Source organism: Erinaceus europaeus, chromosome 8 (assembly GCF_950295315.1).
Source record: "Erinaceus europaeus chromosome 8, mEriEur2.1, whole genome shotgun sequence".
NCBI classification, from domain to species: domain Eukaryota; kingdom Metazoa; phylum Chordata; class Mammalia; order Eulipotyphla; family Erinaceidae; genus Erinaceus; species Erinaceus europaeus.
The window spans coordinates 5237045-5254336 of record NC_080169.1 but is presented as its reverse complement, the minus strand read 5'-3'; the positions used below and the strand labels follow the sequence as shown (position 1 = coordinate 5254336).

Here is a 17292-nt window from a genome sequence, read left to right as displayed (position 1 = left end):
TAATAATAATAGTAATCTTCTTCTAGCGTTTGCCCTTCTTCCGTAGCCAGTCCACAGCGTCAGGTTGAAAGCTGTCAGGAGCTGCTTGTTGCTGGCTTTGAAAGTGACTGGGATCCATGTGGATTCAGTCGGCTAGCAAGGATCGTGAGTTTCCCCAATGAATGGGGACTCACGGGAGGCACCACGGGAAGGTCGATCCAATGCATCCCAGATAATAGTAATAATAACCATGAAATTGCCATCTGCACTAGCTATTTTTGCTCACACCCTCAGGAGTCCCCTTGCTTTACTTGGGTTATTATTTTCATAGTGCCTGGCACAGTGTAGATGCTCAGAAAAAAAAAAAAAAAAAAAAAGCTTTACAAAAATAAAATCATCATTACTACAAAACCACAGAAATAGAACGGGTATAACAGAAACAACATGTGTGGTGTCATTTCATTCCTAACATGCCCCATCATCTCACTGGTGCCAAGAGTCTACTTTTAGGGTGTAAATGGAGAAGGGGGGGCGTGGCAGGTACTTGAACCTATAAATATAGATATAAATATAAATAATATATTCCTTTCCTTAAAGTACTGTGATGGGGCTCAAAATGGCCACAGTATCTAACTTTCCGATTCTATTGTCCTTTGCTCTTAAGAAACGAAAGACATCCCGCCGCCGTCCTTTCAGTGCGAGGATGTCCTGGGCCAGTGACGCGGTTCCGCAGGGTCCCGCCGGCTCCGAGGCTCCCAAGCGCGGACGCCATTGCGGGCAGGAGAGGAGCCTCCGCCGCCACGCCCACGGACACGCCCACCGTCGCGTCATCAGAAACCGCCCACAACAACCCCCAGGGCGCAGAGAGACCGCGAGACGTCTGCCCACGCGAATTCCCTGCCCCGATCTCGAGCCAGCTCGCGCATGCGCAGCTGCCCTAGCCCCGCCCCCCCATTCCCAATCTCAGCCCGGCCTCTTGGACCGGAAGGAGTTGCCCGCCGTTTCCGGCGCGCCCGCGCCAGGTGTTGAGCGCTGCTATGTCGTGGTGTTCAAGCTGCGTCTTTGATCACAGATCCTGGGGAGGAGGGAGACGTGTTTGATGAGGACGCGGACGAGTCGCTGGTGGTGCAGAGGGAATGGCGGAGCCACATGCAGAGAAGAGTCAAAGTAACGCGGCCGTGCGGGCGCGGGGCCCCTGACATGGCGGGGGGTGGAGGACGGGGCGCCTGGCCCGGCGGGGCCTGCTGGCGTTTCCCGGCGACTTGCTCGAGAGCTGTTTCTCTTTTATTTCTTTACTATTGGGTAGCAACAGAACTGGAGAGCGGAGGGACGCCTGCGGTGGGCGCTGGGGGCTCGAACCCGGGCTCTTGCACTGGAGTAAAGCGGGCGCTCAACCAGGGCCGCCCCGCCGCCTTTCGGAGCCTCGGGCGCTGGGCACCGAGCCCGGGCTGCGGGCTGCGGGCTGCGGGCTGCGGAGACTCGTTCCTGGGCTCCGGGGCCCCAGGTTCAGCCCCCCGCACCGCCATGGGCCGGAGCTGAGAAAGACGAAAAGGGGGGAAGTGAACCTAAGAATGTTGTTACAAGGCAGCTACGAGAAATAACATGGGACACCGGTGACTAGGGAAAGGAATATTCAGGTTCATTTCTAGTTGGGTTTTCTTATGACTTTTATTATTATTATTATTATTTTACTTATTATTGGATAGAGACAGAAATTGAGAGGGATGGGGTTGGTCGAGAGGGAGAGGGCCCCCTGCAGCCCTGCTTCACCGCTCGTGAAGCTTTCCCTCTGTGTGTGTCTCTGGTTAAAATCAATATAATATAATAAATGTTATTTAAGGGAGTCGGGCGGTAGCGCAGCGGGTTAAGCGCAGGTGACGCAAAGCGCAGGAACCGGCGTGAGGATCCCGGTTCGAGCCCCCGGCTCCCCACCTGCAGGGGAGTCGCTTCCCAGGCGGTGAAGCAGGTCTGCAGGTGTCTGTCTTTCTCTCCCCCTGTCTGTCTTCCCCTCCTCTCTCCATGTCTCTCTGTCCTATCCAACAACGACGACATCAATAGTAACAACAACAATTCACTACAACAATAAAACAAGAACAACGACAGGGGAAATAAATAAATATAAAAAAACTTAAATGTCATTTAAAAGTGGAGTAAACCACTAATAAGTTTGGGTGAAGAAAATATATACATACTATATGTATAAAATGATTATGCGAAGTAGCAATAAAAGCTTATTTCATCAGTTTTCTGTATTGGCTCTGTGACTTTCTTGAAAAGCCCATGTGGCTTTACTTGGTGTTACTTACATATGTTGTTGTTTGCTCTGTGCTTCTGCGTCTTAGGAAGGTTCCAGAGACGGAACAGGTGCTGGCAAAGCAGTTACCCTTCAGCAGGGCTTCAGTCAAGGCTGAAAGGAAGGTGCAGAAGTTATTATGAACTGTGGGCAACTCAGAGGAACATTGAGGTGAATTCTAAACCTTAAATGCTAAGTACTACTAGTTTTCACTTTAAAAAAGTGAAAATAAAAATGTTTAAGCTCAAGCATTTTTCCCAGGGTTAAAGCCCCAAAGGTGCTGCAGAGCATAGACTAATACTGCCTTCAAAAAGCCAGAGTCCAGAGGCAACAAAAGGGAAATAAATATCTTTAAAAAAAAACATTAAAAAAAGTCAAAAGCGTGAAGTAAAAATACAAATCATAAAAGAAAATGACAAACCCATCAGATCTGGTAATGGTAGCTAACAGACACTAACGGGAATAATTTAGTAACATCAGTAATATCCAAAGAAAGCAACTTAAAACGTAAGGTCTGCAGGTATCTTTCTCTCTCTCCCCCTCTCTGTCTTCCCCTCCTCACTCCCATTTCTCTCTGTCCTTAAAAAAAGTCATAAGTTCATGCTGATGTGTTTTTTTTTTTGCAAGATGAACTAACAGTAACATATATATATATTATATAATATAATGAAGCTTTCCCCATGCAGGTGGGGGCCAAGGACTTGAACCCGGCTCCTTGCACACTGCAATGTGAGTGCTTGACCAGGTGCTCCACCATCTGGCCCCTAGCCTATAGAGTTTGATCATTTAAAAAAAAAAAAAATTTAATTGTTTCTTTATTGGGGGATTAATGGTTTACAGTTGACAGTAAAATGCAAGTTTGTACATGTGAAACCCTTCTCAGTTTTCCTCAAAACAAGTCAACCCCCACTAGGTTCTCCTCTACCATCATGTTCCAGGACTTGAACACTCCCACCCACCCCAGAGATATATATATATCTCAAAGCAGTTAGTATAAATGTGACCAAATACGATATAACATTTCAACCCCAGAAGTGTTTACATGATATAAATTATATTGCTAGTAATGGACAAGTGAGCCTATTTACTCCTGAATATTGACTACCTCTCATTATTTTTTTATTATCTTTATTGGATAGGGATAGTCAGAAACCAAGAGGGAAGGGGGTGATAGGGAGAGAGACAGAGACACCTGCATCCCTGCTTCACCACTCCTGAAGCCTTGCCCCTGCAGGTAGGGACCTGGGGCTTGAACCTGGGCCCTTGCGAATTGTAATGTGTGCACTCAACCAGACTAACCACCATCCAGCCTCCCTGTCATAATTTTATAGTGATGATGGCATATATCAGCCTCGTGGTCAAGGCACATGGAAAAAGAAGTATGACATACTTGTCTTCTTTCATGCTTTACCTTTTAAATAGTTATAGCGAGAAAAAAAAAAGGTTTCAAAGAATTACTCATTCTTAAAAGGATATAAAATAAAAGTTATCAAAGCAAAACAAACTGATTATATTTGAGAAACAACTATTGGGACTCAGAATTGACAGTCTATTACAGCTGGAAGATGAACAAGTGTTTATAATCCCTGATAAGCTTAGAAAACTTGTTGATTTTTTTTTCTATCAGTTGATTCCATTTTTATGAAACACTGCCGTTCACAGCAATAATAATACGATTTTCTGTCTAAGCAGCTGAAAGTGTCAAAAAACAACACACACAAAAAGTACTGTCTGTACTAGAAAGGTGAATATTCATTACAATTTGGAAGTCTTATCAGGAAAAAAGCTCAGCTCAGTGAGCAGTATTTATATCAAAGTTGGGAAAATAAAGTTGTCTCAAAAGCTCTTAAGACTAATTTACTCATTTTCTGAGACAGATCAGAACACCACTTTACCATGTTTGGTGCTAGGTATGATGTGTAAGTCCTGCTTTCTTTTTTTTTTTTTTTAAATCTTTTAAATATTCCCTTTTTGTTGCCCTTGGTTTTTTTTTAATTTATTGGGGAATTAATATTTTATATTCGACAGTAAATACAATAGTTTGTACATGCATAACATTCCTCAGTTTTCCACATAATACTACAACCCCCACTAGGTCCTCTGAAGGGCCTGTATTCTCCCCCCACCCACCCCAGAGTCTTTGACTTTGGTGCAGTACACCAACTCCAGTTCAGGTTCTACTTGTGTTTTCTCTTCTGAACTTGTTTTTCAACTTCTGCCCGAGAGTGAGATCATCCCATACTCATCCTTCTGTTCCTGACTTACTTCACTTAACATGAATTTTTCAAGGTCCATCCAAGATGGGCTGAACACGGTGAAGTCGCCATTTTTACAGCTGAGCAGTATTCCACTGTGCATCTAGACCACACCCGCCCAGCCTCTCCGCTGTTGATAAGTTCTGCATTCTAACCCTTGTGCCGTCTCTCCAGCCATGCCTCAGGACCCTTTTTTAAGTTCCCCTGTTGATTCTAATATGCACGGAATATTGGGAATCACCGGTCTCAGACGATGCTGATATCTCAAAGGAGGGGTTTTTTGATTGTTCTCCACGGGGACGCCACAGTTCCTGGCAGTCCTTTTTCTTTTCTTTTTTCCTTTTTCTTTCTTAATAAGATGACGAGAGAGAGGAAGGAAGGACACACGTGCAGCACTGTGCCATCTCCCATGAAGCTTCTATCCAGGTGCAGGGTAGGGCTTGAACTCGTGTCCTTAAACACGGGAACGTGCACACTCTAGCTCTACCAGGTGAGCCCAGCCCCAACATTATATGTACATACGTTGCAAATCACCACCAAAAAATTTTACATCTGCCACCACATTTATAAAAGTTTTCTTGTTATAATAACTTGTTGGAGGCCAGGTGTTGGCGCTCCTGGTTAGGCACGCACATCACAGTGCACAAGGACCCAGGTTCAAGCCCCTGGCCCCACCTGCAGGGGAAAGCTTCACGGGCAGTGAAGCAGGTCTTTCTCCCTCTCTATCTCCTTCTCTTTCCCTCTGAATTCCTCTGTCCTATCGAATAAAATAGGAAAGGGGGAAAAAAAAGGGGAAAAACTGGCTGCCCGGAGTGGTAGAGTGCAGGCACTGAGCCCAGCAATAACCCTGGTGGCAAAAATTAAGATTTTTAGGATCGGGTCATTTTTTATAATTTTTTGGAGATGGGGCTGGGTGATGGCGCACCTGGTTGAGTGTACACATATTACAATGCACAGGACCTGAGTTTGAGTCCCCAGTCCCCACCTGCAGGGGAAAGCTTCCCAAGTGGTGAAGCAGGGCTGCAGGTGTGTCTGACTCTCCCTCTCTGCCTCCCCCTTCCTCTCAGTTTCTGGCTATTTCTATCCAATAAATAAAGATAATTTAAAAAATTAAAAAATAGTAGTAATAAATTTTTGGAGATTAAAACAGTGGCACTTCTGAGCTGGGGAGACAGCATAATGATTGAGACTGAGGTCTCAGGTTCAATCCCCAGCACCATCGTCAGCCAGAGCTGAGCAGTGTTCTGGTCTCTGGCTCACTCTCTCATTTAAATAAAGTTAATAAAATATTTTTTTAAGTTGCATTTCTTGCTTTTTAAAAAATATTTATTCCCTTTTGTTGCCCTTGTTCTTTTATTGTTGTAGTTATTGTTTGTTGATGTCATCGTTGTTGAATAGAACAGAGAGAAATGGAGAGAGGAGGGGAAGACGGGGAGAGAAAGATAAACACCTGCAGACCTGCTTCACCGCCTGTGAAGCGACTCCCCTGCAGGTGGGGAGCTGGTTTCCTCATGGGGGTTACATTAAATCTGTTTGTGTCTCTGGGTAGGATGGTCATTTTGATGATGTTAATTCTTCCAATCCAAGAGTGTGGAATATCTCCCCATTTCGTTGTATCTCTTTGTTCACTTGAAGAGTGATTCATAGTTTTCAATGTATTAGTCTTTCATTTCCTTTGTTAACTTTATTCCTAAATATTTTATTGTTTTTGCTGCTATAGTAAAACTAATTGATTTCTGGATGTCTTCTTCTAATTTAGTATTTGCATAGAGAAATGCCACTGCTTTTTTTTTTTCATTTAATTGGATAGGACAGAACAATTGAGAGGGGCGGGGGAGATAGAAATATAAGCGCCTGCAGACCTGCTCCACCCCTTGTGAAGCGTTCCTGTTAGGTGAGGAGCAGTTGCTCGAACCCAGATCCTTGTGCGGATCCTTGTGCATAGTACTATGTGCACTTAATTGGGTCGCCATCACCTGGCCCGCCACAGAAATGTTTTGTATACTGACTTTGTAGCCTGCCTACACAATCTTTAGGATCTATGTTTACAATCATATTGAAAATAGTGACAGCTTAACTTTTCTGAATCTCCTGAATTCTCTTGTCTAATTGCTGTGGTAGGATCTCCAGTACTATGCTGAATAGTAATGGTGAGAGTGGGCAGCCCTGCCTTATACCTGACCAGAGAGGGAAAGCTTTTTAATGAGAAAGATAGGGGGAGAGAGAGACAGAACCAGACGTCACTCTGGTACAAGTCTTGCTGGGGACTGGACTCGGGACCTCCTGCTGGAGAACCCAGTGCCCTAGCCGCTGCGCCACCTCCCGGACTCACTGCTAAGCTTAATAGAAGTGCCTATGAAAGTTTGACTTCTCACACAGTTAATGCAAGAGATGTGATGTGATTTTTTTTTTTTTAATTTCTTTATTGGAGGATTAATGGTTTACAGTTGACAGTAAATACAACAGTTTGTACCTGCATTACATTTCTCAGTTTTCCACAGAACAATACAACCCCCACTAGGTCCTCTCCATCCTGTTCCAGGACCTGTATTCCCCCCCCCTCACTCCAGAGTCTTTGACTTTGGTGCAATACACCAAGATGTGATTTTTCAATACTTAGAAAAATTCAAAATATGGGGCAGGGTGGTGGCGCACCTGGTTGAGTGCACATGTTAGAATCAGTGAGCAAGGACCCAGGTTCAAGCCCTCAGTCCCCACCTGCAGGGCAGAAGCTTTGTGAGGGTTTTCGAGCAGGGCTGCAGGTGTCTGTCAATCACTCCCTTTCCCTCTCAATTTCTGGCTGTCTCTATCCAATAAATAAATAAAGATAATAAAAGAAATAAAAATTCAAAATACCAAGAAAAGCAAGAAAAGTTAGCATAAAACATACTGTATTTCAAACTGGATAGAAACAGTTCCATTGTATTATTAGCCTTAATTTTTCCCATTCAATACTATGATGTTTATCTTTTCAGTTTTCCTATCTTGTATATAGATGTAGTCAGGAGAGTTGTTCTTTGTTTGTCTTGTTTTTTGTTTTTTACCAGAGCTGTGCTCAGCTGTGGCTTACGGTGGTGCAGAGGATGAGGTTTGAACCTGGGACCTCAGAGCCTCAGGCATGAGAGTCTGTTGGTGTAACCATTATGTTACCTTACCCCCCCACCAGGAGATACGCTCAGGTGTATAGTTGTAAATCTAGTTGTCTAGTCTCTGCGCACAGAGTAGGTCTAAAGTAGACAACTAAGTCAGAAGCTGACTCTGGGTCTGTGTTCAGTGTGGTCACGGTGCGAGCAGGCAGGTGTCTATTCTGCTGTCTTCACAGTAGCGGGAAGAAGCCGACGTGAAAGCCAGTCCCGCACTCCGGCTTTGCCGGCCCCAGGAGCACTGGCCTTCGGGAGGCAGAGGGGGCAGGACAGCTGCGGGGCTGTGGTCAGCGGCCCTCTGTGCACCCCGCGGTCGCGTCCTCTAACGAACTCGCCTTTCGTCCTTGAAGGTCTCTTACGAAGATGTGGATCGGCTGAAAGGATTGGCGGCGACTGAGAACACGAGGGTCCCTCACTTCCTGCAGGACTACGACCGCTACATGGAGCAGTTAGACAAGATCATGGGCGTGAACGAGCTGAGCGACAGGGAACTGCAAGAGCTCATCCCCTGAGCGGCTGGGACAGGCGGCTTCACTGTGCCTCTGGGGCAGGGCCGCTCGGTGTAGATTCAGAGAGAGGGAGTGTGACTCCAGTGTCCTGAGGGGTCTGCAATGCTCAGCTGAAGCTTTAGGTTGAGTACAAACCCTGGACTTTTTCTGAAAAAAAGCGTTCCCATAGGCTGCGAGGCAAAGTGAATCCTTCTTCTGAATCTCAACAGAATCAGATTGAAATACTACTGATGGGTATTTTTGAAGAACATTGGTCACAGGGAGCAGTAAACTTCCTGAGCAGTAAGCACGGGTCTCTGTTCAGTTTCTTCCTGCCCAGCAATGCCCGCTCTCCCCAGAGGCTGTTTCAGTATTGCTCAGACTCACAAGATTACAGCATCACTGGGAAGAAGGATTAATACTCCTTTGAGAAAATGCTTTTGTTATAGTGCTCCCCAAAACAATTAGTCCTATCTGAGATTATTCCTTCTACATGTTAAGTAAGTTTAAAAAGGAGGGGAGGAGTGTTTTGAAAAGTTTTCGTTCTTCTCATCCACACATTTCTCACTCTGAGCTTATAGGAATTAAAATAGAAAGTCACCTGATGTGTCCAGTTCTCTCTTAGGTGTTTTTATCTGCTGAAAGGTTTCAGCAAATAAAACTAAAGCTTCAGCTGAGCATTGCAGACCACTCCTCAGAACACTCAAGTCAATATTATCCACACATTAGGGTCTTCTGTACTGTAACATAGATAGTCTAGGTTTTGGAAAAGTGTCTGCCTACATTAAAACAGAAGAAAGCATCTACTCAGTGTTCTGTTAAACAGAACAGCTAGCAGGTTACGGACAGAGCTAGTTCATCTCAGAGCTGGATATTGAGTGGGTAGCGCGTAAGGTCACCTTGAAGAGACTCACAAAAATGATAATTCTGGCTGTTTTCAATTGATAATGGGAATGACACTGTCTCAGTGGATCTTACTAACATCCTAGTCTCCTTCAACCCAATAAGTAATGCAGTTTTAAACAGTGATGCTTTGCTATGTTCCGCTAAAAGATTATATATGTAGTCTCAACAGTGTTCCAGTTTTGATATGTGCTTCGGATCAAATGATTTTTATGGCAGTTATATATTAAGGATCAGAGAGAATACTGCTATAAATACTCATTCAAAACTGCTACTGAGGGCGGGGGTAGATAGCATAATGGTTATGCAAACAGACTTTCATGCCTGAGGCTTCCTCAAGTTCCAGGTTCAATCCCCCGCACCACTATAAGCCAGAGCTGAGTAGTGCTCTGGTAAAAAAAAAAAAAAAAAATGCTACTGTATTTTCTCCTGAGTGTTTCTGAGTGTTCTCAATTCAGGCTGGTGTATGGTGCTAACAGTGGTACACTGCAAAGACTGATCCAAAGTCCTGTTTGGAAATTATTTTGGCAGACCAGCTCATGTAACTTTTCTCTTTCACGTAGATAGAAGGCCCTGTCTCAAGAATGTCGCAGCTGCAGGATAAACTCTAACTAGCACCTGACAGACCTTCCATTGGCATTAGCAAAGCCAGGTCTTCGGAGCATGGAAGGTGCCTACAGGCGTGTCATGCCTTGTGCCTGAACACTGCAGGGTGGACCAACACTAACACCAGAAAACACTCGAGTTTGAGCACGTTACTTCCTTGTGGCAGTGTCTTGCCAGTTCAGCCTTGTGTACTGTCTTCTGACTGTGACTTGAGGTTTACCAGAGGTGACAGTGAAAAGTGTCCACTAACTAGAATTGAAGAAAAGGCAGAACTGGCAACATGGATGTCCTGTGATTTAAGTCAGCACGCATGTAAACTCAGCATCTGTAGGCAGTGAAACTACTGAACTCAGTGTGGCTTAAACAGAAGGGAAAACCAGACACCTTAATTTCTTTAATGGTTTGCATTGGTTCTAATGTCTGGATTTTTAAATGGACAGATATTTTCTATCTGGTTTAGAAAAGCAGAAACTTTCTTCCCTTACTGCTTTGATATAAAGACAAAAATAATTAGCACTACCGAAATTAAAATGTTACTTTAAATTACATTGATTGTCTTATAGTAATTTTAAAGTTAGCAATGAACCAAAAATAGTTTCAACTTAGCAAAAATGTCTAAGGCGCACTAAGCTTTACAAGCTGAGACTGAAGATTTAACATTCTCTTATGAAACATCAAAGTCATTTTTGTTCCCTAAAATGAAAGGTTATAGTAAATATAAAATTACAGAGGCCATACTTGGGAGAGTAGTTGAAGATCGTATTACTTCTCATAATGGTTATTTGCTAGAGACTTGATTAGAATTTCACCAATTTTATTATAATTCTAACATTTGTATGAAATACAAATGCTGATATTCCTTAGGCTTTCACATCAGACAGCATTCAACATGAATGTTTGTAAACAAATCAGTAGTCCTCACTTTTAAATTTTCACCTTTTGTAAAAGTTAAAAATTCATATTGTGGACAGCTCATGTCAGCTGAAGTAGAAGGAAGTAGCACTGAGGTTCTCAGATGAAGTCTGGAAGATCTGTGTATGTGAACTACTGTAATTATATTTTTATGATTTGCTGGTTTTGTTTTGTGTGGTAATTATTGAAAGGATGATTGTTCTACTAGTAGCTGCATTTGTAGTGTTACATTGGACACACACACACACACCGCCCTTTTCCTAATTAGCTTAATTTACTGCACTCTCAGTTGCAGAGAGAAGGGAAAGAGAGGGACAGTTTGGTCTCAATTTACTACCCTGTTCATTCAGTAAATTTTTATGCAAAAACTTTAGGGACAGGATGTATCTTGAGTACCAGAGATTCTCTTATGAGGAAGACATGAAATCCTCAGTGGAGAGAGAGAGAGAGAGCCCCCAAAACTGGCTTCCAGCACAGACTACAAAAAACAAAACACAACTCAACACTATAAAGTGAGCTCTTTGCAAAAGATCACTTGCAAAGAGCTGAGTGTTCGCTTTAACTTATTCCTAAACTGCAAGGCTTTGTTGAGAACCAAACAACCAGGAAAGCAGCTGTTCGGCTCATCAGCAAACTTGGAGACGAGGCATCAGGTGGGTGCACCTGCTTGAGTGCGCATATTACCATGTGCGAGGACCCAGATTCAAACCCCAGACCCCGCCTGCAGGGGGAAGGCTCCACAAGTGGTGAAAGGACTGCAGGTATCTCTCTCCCTTCTCGACTTCTGTTTTTAGCTAATAAAAATTAGAAAATAAATATGACAACAAATACCTTAAGAAAGCCACAAGTTTATTTTTGAAGAATGTTTGAATTCAAAATTCACTGCATTTGAGAAATCCTGTCAGTTGGCTGAGTCTGTTCATTCTGATTCAATAACCCAGGGGGTTAGTAATACATTGAATTTAGTGCTGGTGGAATGTGACATACCAGTGTCTGTCAGCTAGCTGCAAAAGAAACTGAAAACATTTCTCATAAAGGGAGGAAGATTTGCGAGCTAAAAATAGACAGGAAACGGATCCTGGCATTGAGTTTCTAGTCTTCAGAAGAGAGTTTGCATATATGAAAACAACCAAGCAAAAAGAGCTATTGGCCTGCAGGTCCAAGAAGGATGACAGAGGACCTCGTGGGGGTTGTATTGTTATATGGGAAACTGGGGAATGTTATGCATGTACAAACTTGTATTTACTGTTGAATGTAAAACATTAATTCCCCAATAAAAAAATTGAAAAGAGCTATTGGGCTGGGTACAATGTCAGAAGTGATGTCACCAGCAGCTCATGCCCACCTTCACTTTGTCCTGAGATGACAATATGGCTCACGCTCATCTAACAAAATCGCACAGAATTAGTCTACATCATCTGCAGAGAATCCCATACAACAGCAGCAGAACACACATTCTTCTGCTTTGTACATGGCGTAATTTCTAGGGCAGGTCATAGAAGTTTCCAAGCAAGACTCAGTGCATTTAAAAGGAAATCATGCCAAGTATTTTTCGTGAGCATTATGGTATGAAAATAGAACTCAATAAAAGGAGGAAAACTATAAAATTCACAAGTATGTGAAAGATAACATTTTCTTGAGAATGCACTGTTCAGCTCCCCCCCCCCCCCCCCCCCCAGGAAAAAGGAGATTTGAGAAACTGCTCAAGGCCAGGCTTCAGGGGGATGCCTTGCCTTCCAGCTCTGAACCTAGGAAGGCTCTGAGCTGCCTGTTTCCCTGACACAAAGGTCCCTGGTGTCTCAGGAGGTGGGTCAGTGCTGCTCCATTCTTGGTGTGAATCAACAATCTGTGGGCTCATGAAAAAAGGAAACCAGGAGGGCTGGGGAAGTAGCCTCCTGCTTATGGAGAGGCTTTCCAGCCTGAGGTTCCAAGGCTTCAGGCTCAGTCCCCAGCTCTCCATTATAAGTCTGAGCTGAGCTGTGTTCTGGGCTCACTCTGATTTTTTTTTTTCCAGAGCAGTGTTCAGCCCTGTGTGACAAGTTTCGTGGCCACCTCAGGGGAGTCTCTTTGCATCTCCATTATGATACCTACCCCTGCCCGTCCCATTATCTGTGTACCTTACTCTCTGTATCTCTACCTCTCATCTCCAAAGATAACAATAAAATAAAATATATTAACATAGTAAATAAAAAGGGAGAGCTTGGGTGGAAGCCTACTTTATCATCTTTCTTTAAAACTGTCTCTCGGGAAGTGGTGGTGGCTCAGCGAAGTGTGAGGTCCTGAGTTCAACTTCTTCCATCCCATGTGCCAGAGTGTTGCTCTATATTTCTCGCTCCATCCACCATAAACAAATAAATCTTTAAAAAATGTAAAAAAAAATACTCTCGTGACTAAAAATATTAAGAAAGTAGAAATATATATTTTTATATTTTATTTATTAATGAGAAAGGAGGAGAGAGAAAGAAGTAGACATGACTCTGGTACATGTGCTGCCAGGGATTGAACTCAGGACCCCATGCTTGAGAGTCCAATGCTTTATGCACTGCGCCACCTCCCGGACCACATGAAAGTAAAAATATTTTTTAAAAGAATTCTTCAGGATGGAAGAAAACTTTGTAGCTAGCATCATTCTCTCTCTTTCTCTTTCATTCTAGCTCTCTCCCTCTGTAGCCAAATATATTAATAGAATAAAATCCAATATTTAAAACAAGAAGACATGAGGCATAGGAGCTATCTTAGGAGTTCTGTCAAAGATGATGTGGCTGTGATGACTGTGGCTTCAAGAACCTATAGGTTCAATCCCTGGAATCCGGAAGCCTGAGCTGAGCAGTGTTGTGGTGTTTCTCTGTGCATTATGCTCATGGGACCTGTGTCAGGAAGAAAAAATGCAGAGGATATTAGGAGAAATACCAGAGCCCTTGCCTTGGCGCTGGTGTCCAAGAAGGTGCATTCTACTGTGTGTCCACAAGGTGGAGACATCCCACAGCTGTGCCCTGCTGGGTGGGCCTGGCTCCCACTGAGGCGGCGCCCTTGGTCTGGCCTGTTGTTCATTTGGGGGAGGGTGTTCACAGGATCTGATCTTGGAAGCTTCCTTCCCAGGAGCTAGAGGCAGGAGCCAGAGCAGCTGCCTTGCGTGGCAGAGGCCGCAGGTCACCTGGCCCTGTGGGGTGGCCACAGAGACAGACGTGTCCTGGGGCTGTGTCTTTGCTCCCCTGTCCCTGTGCCCTGGCTCAGTCCCTTTCAGTCTCCTGCACTGCTCAAAGCCCCTTCCGGGAAAAGGAGATTTGAGAACCTGTGCTTGGAGCTGAGCAGCTACAAACCTGGTGGAGTCCACAGCCGTCCATACACAAGGACCAGGGTTTGAGCCCCGTTCCCCACATGCAGGGGGAGGAGAGGGGAGGCAGGTGTGCGTGGTTCTCTCTTTCTCTCTCCCTCTATATCTCACTCCCCTCCTTTCCATTTCTCAGTTTACTTAAAATCAAAGAGAGAGAATAAAGGGACGAAATTGGGGTGAGGGTAGGAATAACCAGCAGCACGCCTGGATTCCAGGTGCTGGCACAGAGCCTCAGCAATCAGCCTAGTGGTCTCCGAACTAGAAAAGGTGCCGGGGCCACCAAAGTGCTTATGCAAAGATACTCTCATGCCTGAGGTTCTGAAATCCCATGTTCAATGCCCTGCAGCACCATTAGCCAAAAGTAATCAGTGCTCCCATTAAAAAAAAAAAAAGTTGGTGGTAGATGGTAGATAGCATAATTGTTATGCAGAGACTCTCATGCCTGAGACTCCTATATCCCAGGTTCAATCCCCCACATCACCATAAGCCAGAGTTGAGCAATGCTTCATATTAAAAAAAAAAAAAAAAAAAAAAGGATAGGGAAAAAATATACAAGCAAGAAAAATTAAAAATGAAAGATTTAAAAAGAAAGGAAGGTGGTCCGGGAGGTGGCACAGTGGATAAGGTTTTGGCTCTCAAGCATGAGGTTCTGAGTTCAATCCTTGGCAGCACATGTACCAGAGTGATGTCTGGTTCTTTCTCTCCTATCATTTCTCATTAATAAATAAATAAAATATTTTTTAAAAAAGTGAGAAAATGGTGGTAAAGCACATCTGTGCACAGAGGATGCTGGGCACAGGTCTGGTAGCGAGCGTGAAGGCCCAGGCTGGTGCTTGTGATCGGGCCAGCAGTCAGCAGCTGCCTCCAAATTTCAAGCCTGTGCCGGTGTCTGGAGTCTGGGTGTGTAATAAAAAGTCCATTATAGAGCTCAAACGTAATAAAAAAAAACAAGACCTGCGGCCACATGGAGGGCAGGGAGTTGCAGCTAATTTAAGTTAAGGGCTGACAGGCTGATTCTTACCAGAGCCGCACCCAGCTTTACCTGTTTCAAGCCGGGCGCGGCACAAGCTGATTGGTGACAGGGTCCATCAGGTGCTGACCATACAGGTGAGAGCAGTTTGGCTACGGTCAGAGCCCGCCACTCGCCACTCGGGAGACTGGAATGCAGAAGCGAGTGTCCACCCAGAGCCTGTGGACTTTGCATTTCAGCTGGAGGTCACACAGCTTCCTTCAGGGATGCCTGTCCTCCCGGCTCTTGGCCCAGGAAGGGTCTTAGCCATTCCCCTCAATGACACGGAGGCCTCTGGTGTCCGAGGAGGATCAATGTTGTCCTATTCTTGTCGTGAATCAACAATCTGTGGGCTCATGAGGAAAGGAAGCCTTGGTGGCTGGGGAGATAGCATCATGGTTATGGAAAGGCTTTCCAGCCTGCGGTTCTCAAGGCGTCAGGTTCAGTCCCCAGTTCATCCAAAGTCTGAGCTGAGCAGAGTTCTGGTCTCACTCTGATAGTTTTTCCCCAGAGCACAGTGTTGTGGTCACCTCAGAACTTGAGGTAGAGAAGTCTCATTTCTCACTCTCTCTATCTTACTGTCTGTATCTCTAGCTCTCATTTCTAAACATAACAATAAAGTAGAACATAGCAACATAGGAAATAAGAAAGGAGAGCTTGGCAGAAGTGAAGCCTAGTAGTTATCATCTTTCTTTAAGCTTATCTCTCATAACTATTAGCAAAGTAGAGTAAACTAAAACATTTTTAAAAGAACTCCTTAGTAGCTAGCAGGCTTCATTCTCTCTCTTAATGTCCAAATATAATAGCACAATAAAATCAAAGATTTCAAACAAGAAGACCTTGAGCATAGGAGCCATCTTAGGAGTTCTGCCAAAGACTTTGATGCCTGTGACTTGAGAACCCAGGGGTCAATCCCCAGCACTCCCATCAGCCTGAGCTGAGCTGTGTAGTGGTGTTTCTCTGTGTGTTTTACTCTCGGGATCTGTGTCAGGAAGAGCAAATGAGAGGCTATTGGGAGAAATACGGGAGCCCTTGGGTTGGCTCTGGTGTCCAGGAAGGTGCATTCTACAGCGTGTCCACCAGGCGGCGACACCACACAGCTGTGCCCTGCTGGGTGGGCCTGGCTCCCACTGGAGGGGCTGCCCCTTGGTCTGGCCTGTTGTTCATTTGGGGGAGGGTGTTTGCAGTGTGCTGACAGGATCTGTTCTTGGAAGCTTCCTGGCCAGGAGCTAGAGAGAGGCAGGAGCCAGAGCACCAGGCATGTATGGCTGAGGCCACAGGTTGTCTGGCTTGGTGGTTGGGGGCCACAGAGACAGAGGAGTCCTGGAGCTGTGCCTTTGCTCCAGTCTCCCTATGCCATGGGTCAGTCCCTTTCAGCCACTCAATGTTGGCAAGTTATGAGGACGTGGTGAAACCTGGCAGAGCTTAGCCTATGACATGAGTGCTGGTAAGTCTCTCCCTCTCCAGAGGGGTTGAACAAAACCCGGGACACAGAAATCTCACTAGGTTGGTGGCCACGTAAGTCTTCACCGCCCCACAAAATGCATCTTCCTCCCAGAGCTAGTTTGCCGAGCCCTGGGACCCGATCTCGGGTCCCTGCCAAGTCTTTTCCTGCTCGAGGTATTTCCTGCCCTGGCCCCGGACCGGACCCCAGGGCTAAAGGACCAAGGACTGGCCACAGGTGCAAGGCGCCCGCCTGCTGAGCCCCGGGACCCGGTCTCGGGTATCTGTCTGGTCTTTTCTGTTCTGGGACTGGTGGGTGGGAGAAACGGCCCAGCGGCAAGGCGCCCGCCTGCCAAGCCCTGAGACCAGGTCTCGGGTCCCTGCCAAGTCTTTTCCATGTACAAGCAGTTTCCATCCGGGCCACATGCACTTAACCCACTGCGCCACCACCCGGCCCCCCCTTTTTTTATACCAAGTAGCTAGTTTATACTTATATGTTCATATCAAGGGGGAAAAGCAACCATTCAGGAGTTCATAGAAAAATAAAGAACAGTTGATTGAGGAAAGAAAATGTTGACTAAACATTTCACTTATTTTTCTATCATCCATAACAACAACAACAACAACAAAAAACAAAGACTAGCCAACAATAGCTTACATATCAGAAAGTCGTAAGGTGGGTGGGGGCTTGTGTTCGTAACCCTGTAGCTGCTCAGAAGCCAGCCTGTCTGCTTCCGGCGTGAAAGTCTTTTGCAGAACCTGTTGCTGTCTCCCCAGCCCAATGACACCTACCGGCTCTATCTCATCAGGCACTTTGCCCCACTGTCACAAAAGGAAGCAGTACATCCAGCCCAGTATCACTTTATGGACAATTGGCATTAGCATCTTTGAACGTCTGTTGAGTTTCTGAGATATTCCTTTAACCTT

General features: G+C 45.1%; 1 protein-coding gene across 2 annotated transcripts; it reads left to right on the top strand.

Annotated features, from left to right (window-relative positions):
• Positions 1 to 953: 953 nt before the first annotated feature.
• On the top strand, positions 954 to 8465 carry LOC132539850 (putative tyrosine carboxypeptidase MATCAP2). 2 transcript variants are annotated; one of them, XM_060195836.1, is made up of 3 exons: positions 954 to 1146; positions 2322 to 2443; positions 8021 to 8465. In XM_060195836.1, the coding sequence occupies exons 1-3, from the start codon at positions 1116 to 1118 to the stop codon at positions 8180 to 8182; spliced, it is 315 nt and encodes a 104-aa protein (XP_060051819.1). In that variant the 5' UTR covers positions 954 to 1115; the 3' UTR covers positions 8183 to 8465. The 2 variants fall into 2 exon arrangements, 1 of the variants encoding a protein (XP_060051819.1); XR_009551118.1 differs by lacking the exons at positions 2322 to 2443; positions 8021 to 8465 and adding an exon at positions 1286 to 1822.
• Positions 8466 to 17292: the final 8827 nt, after the last annotated feature.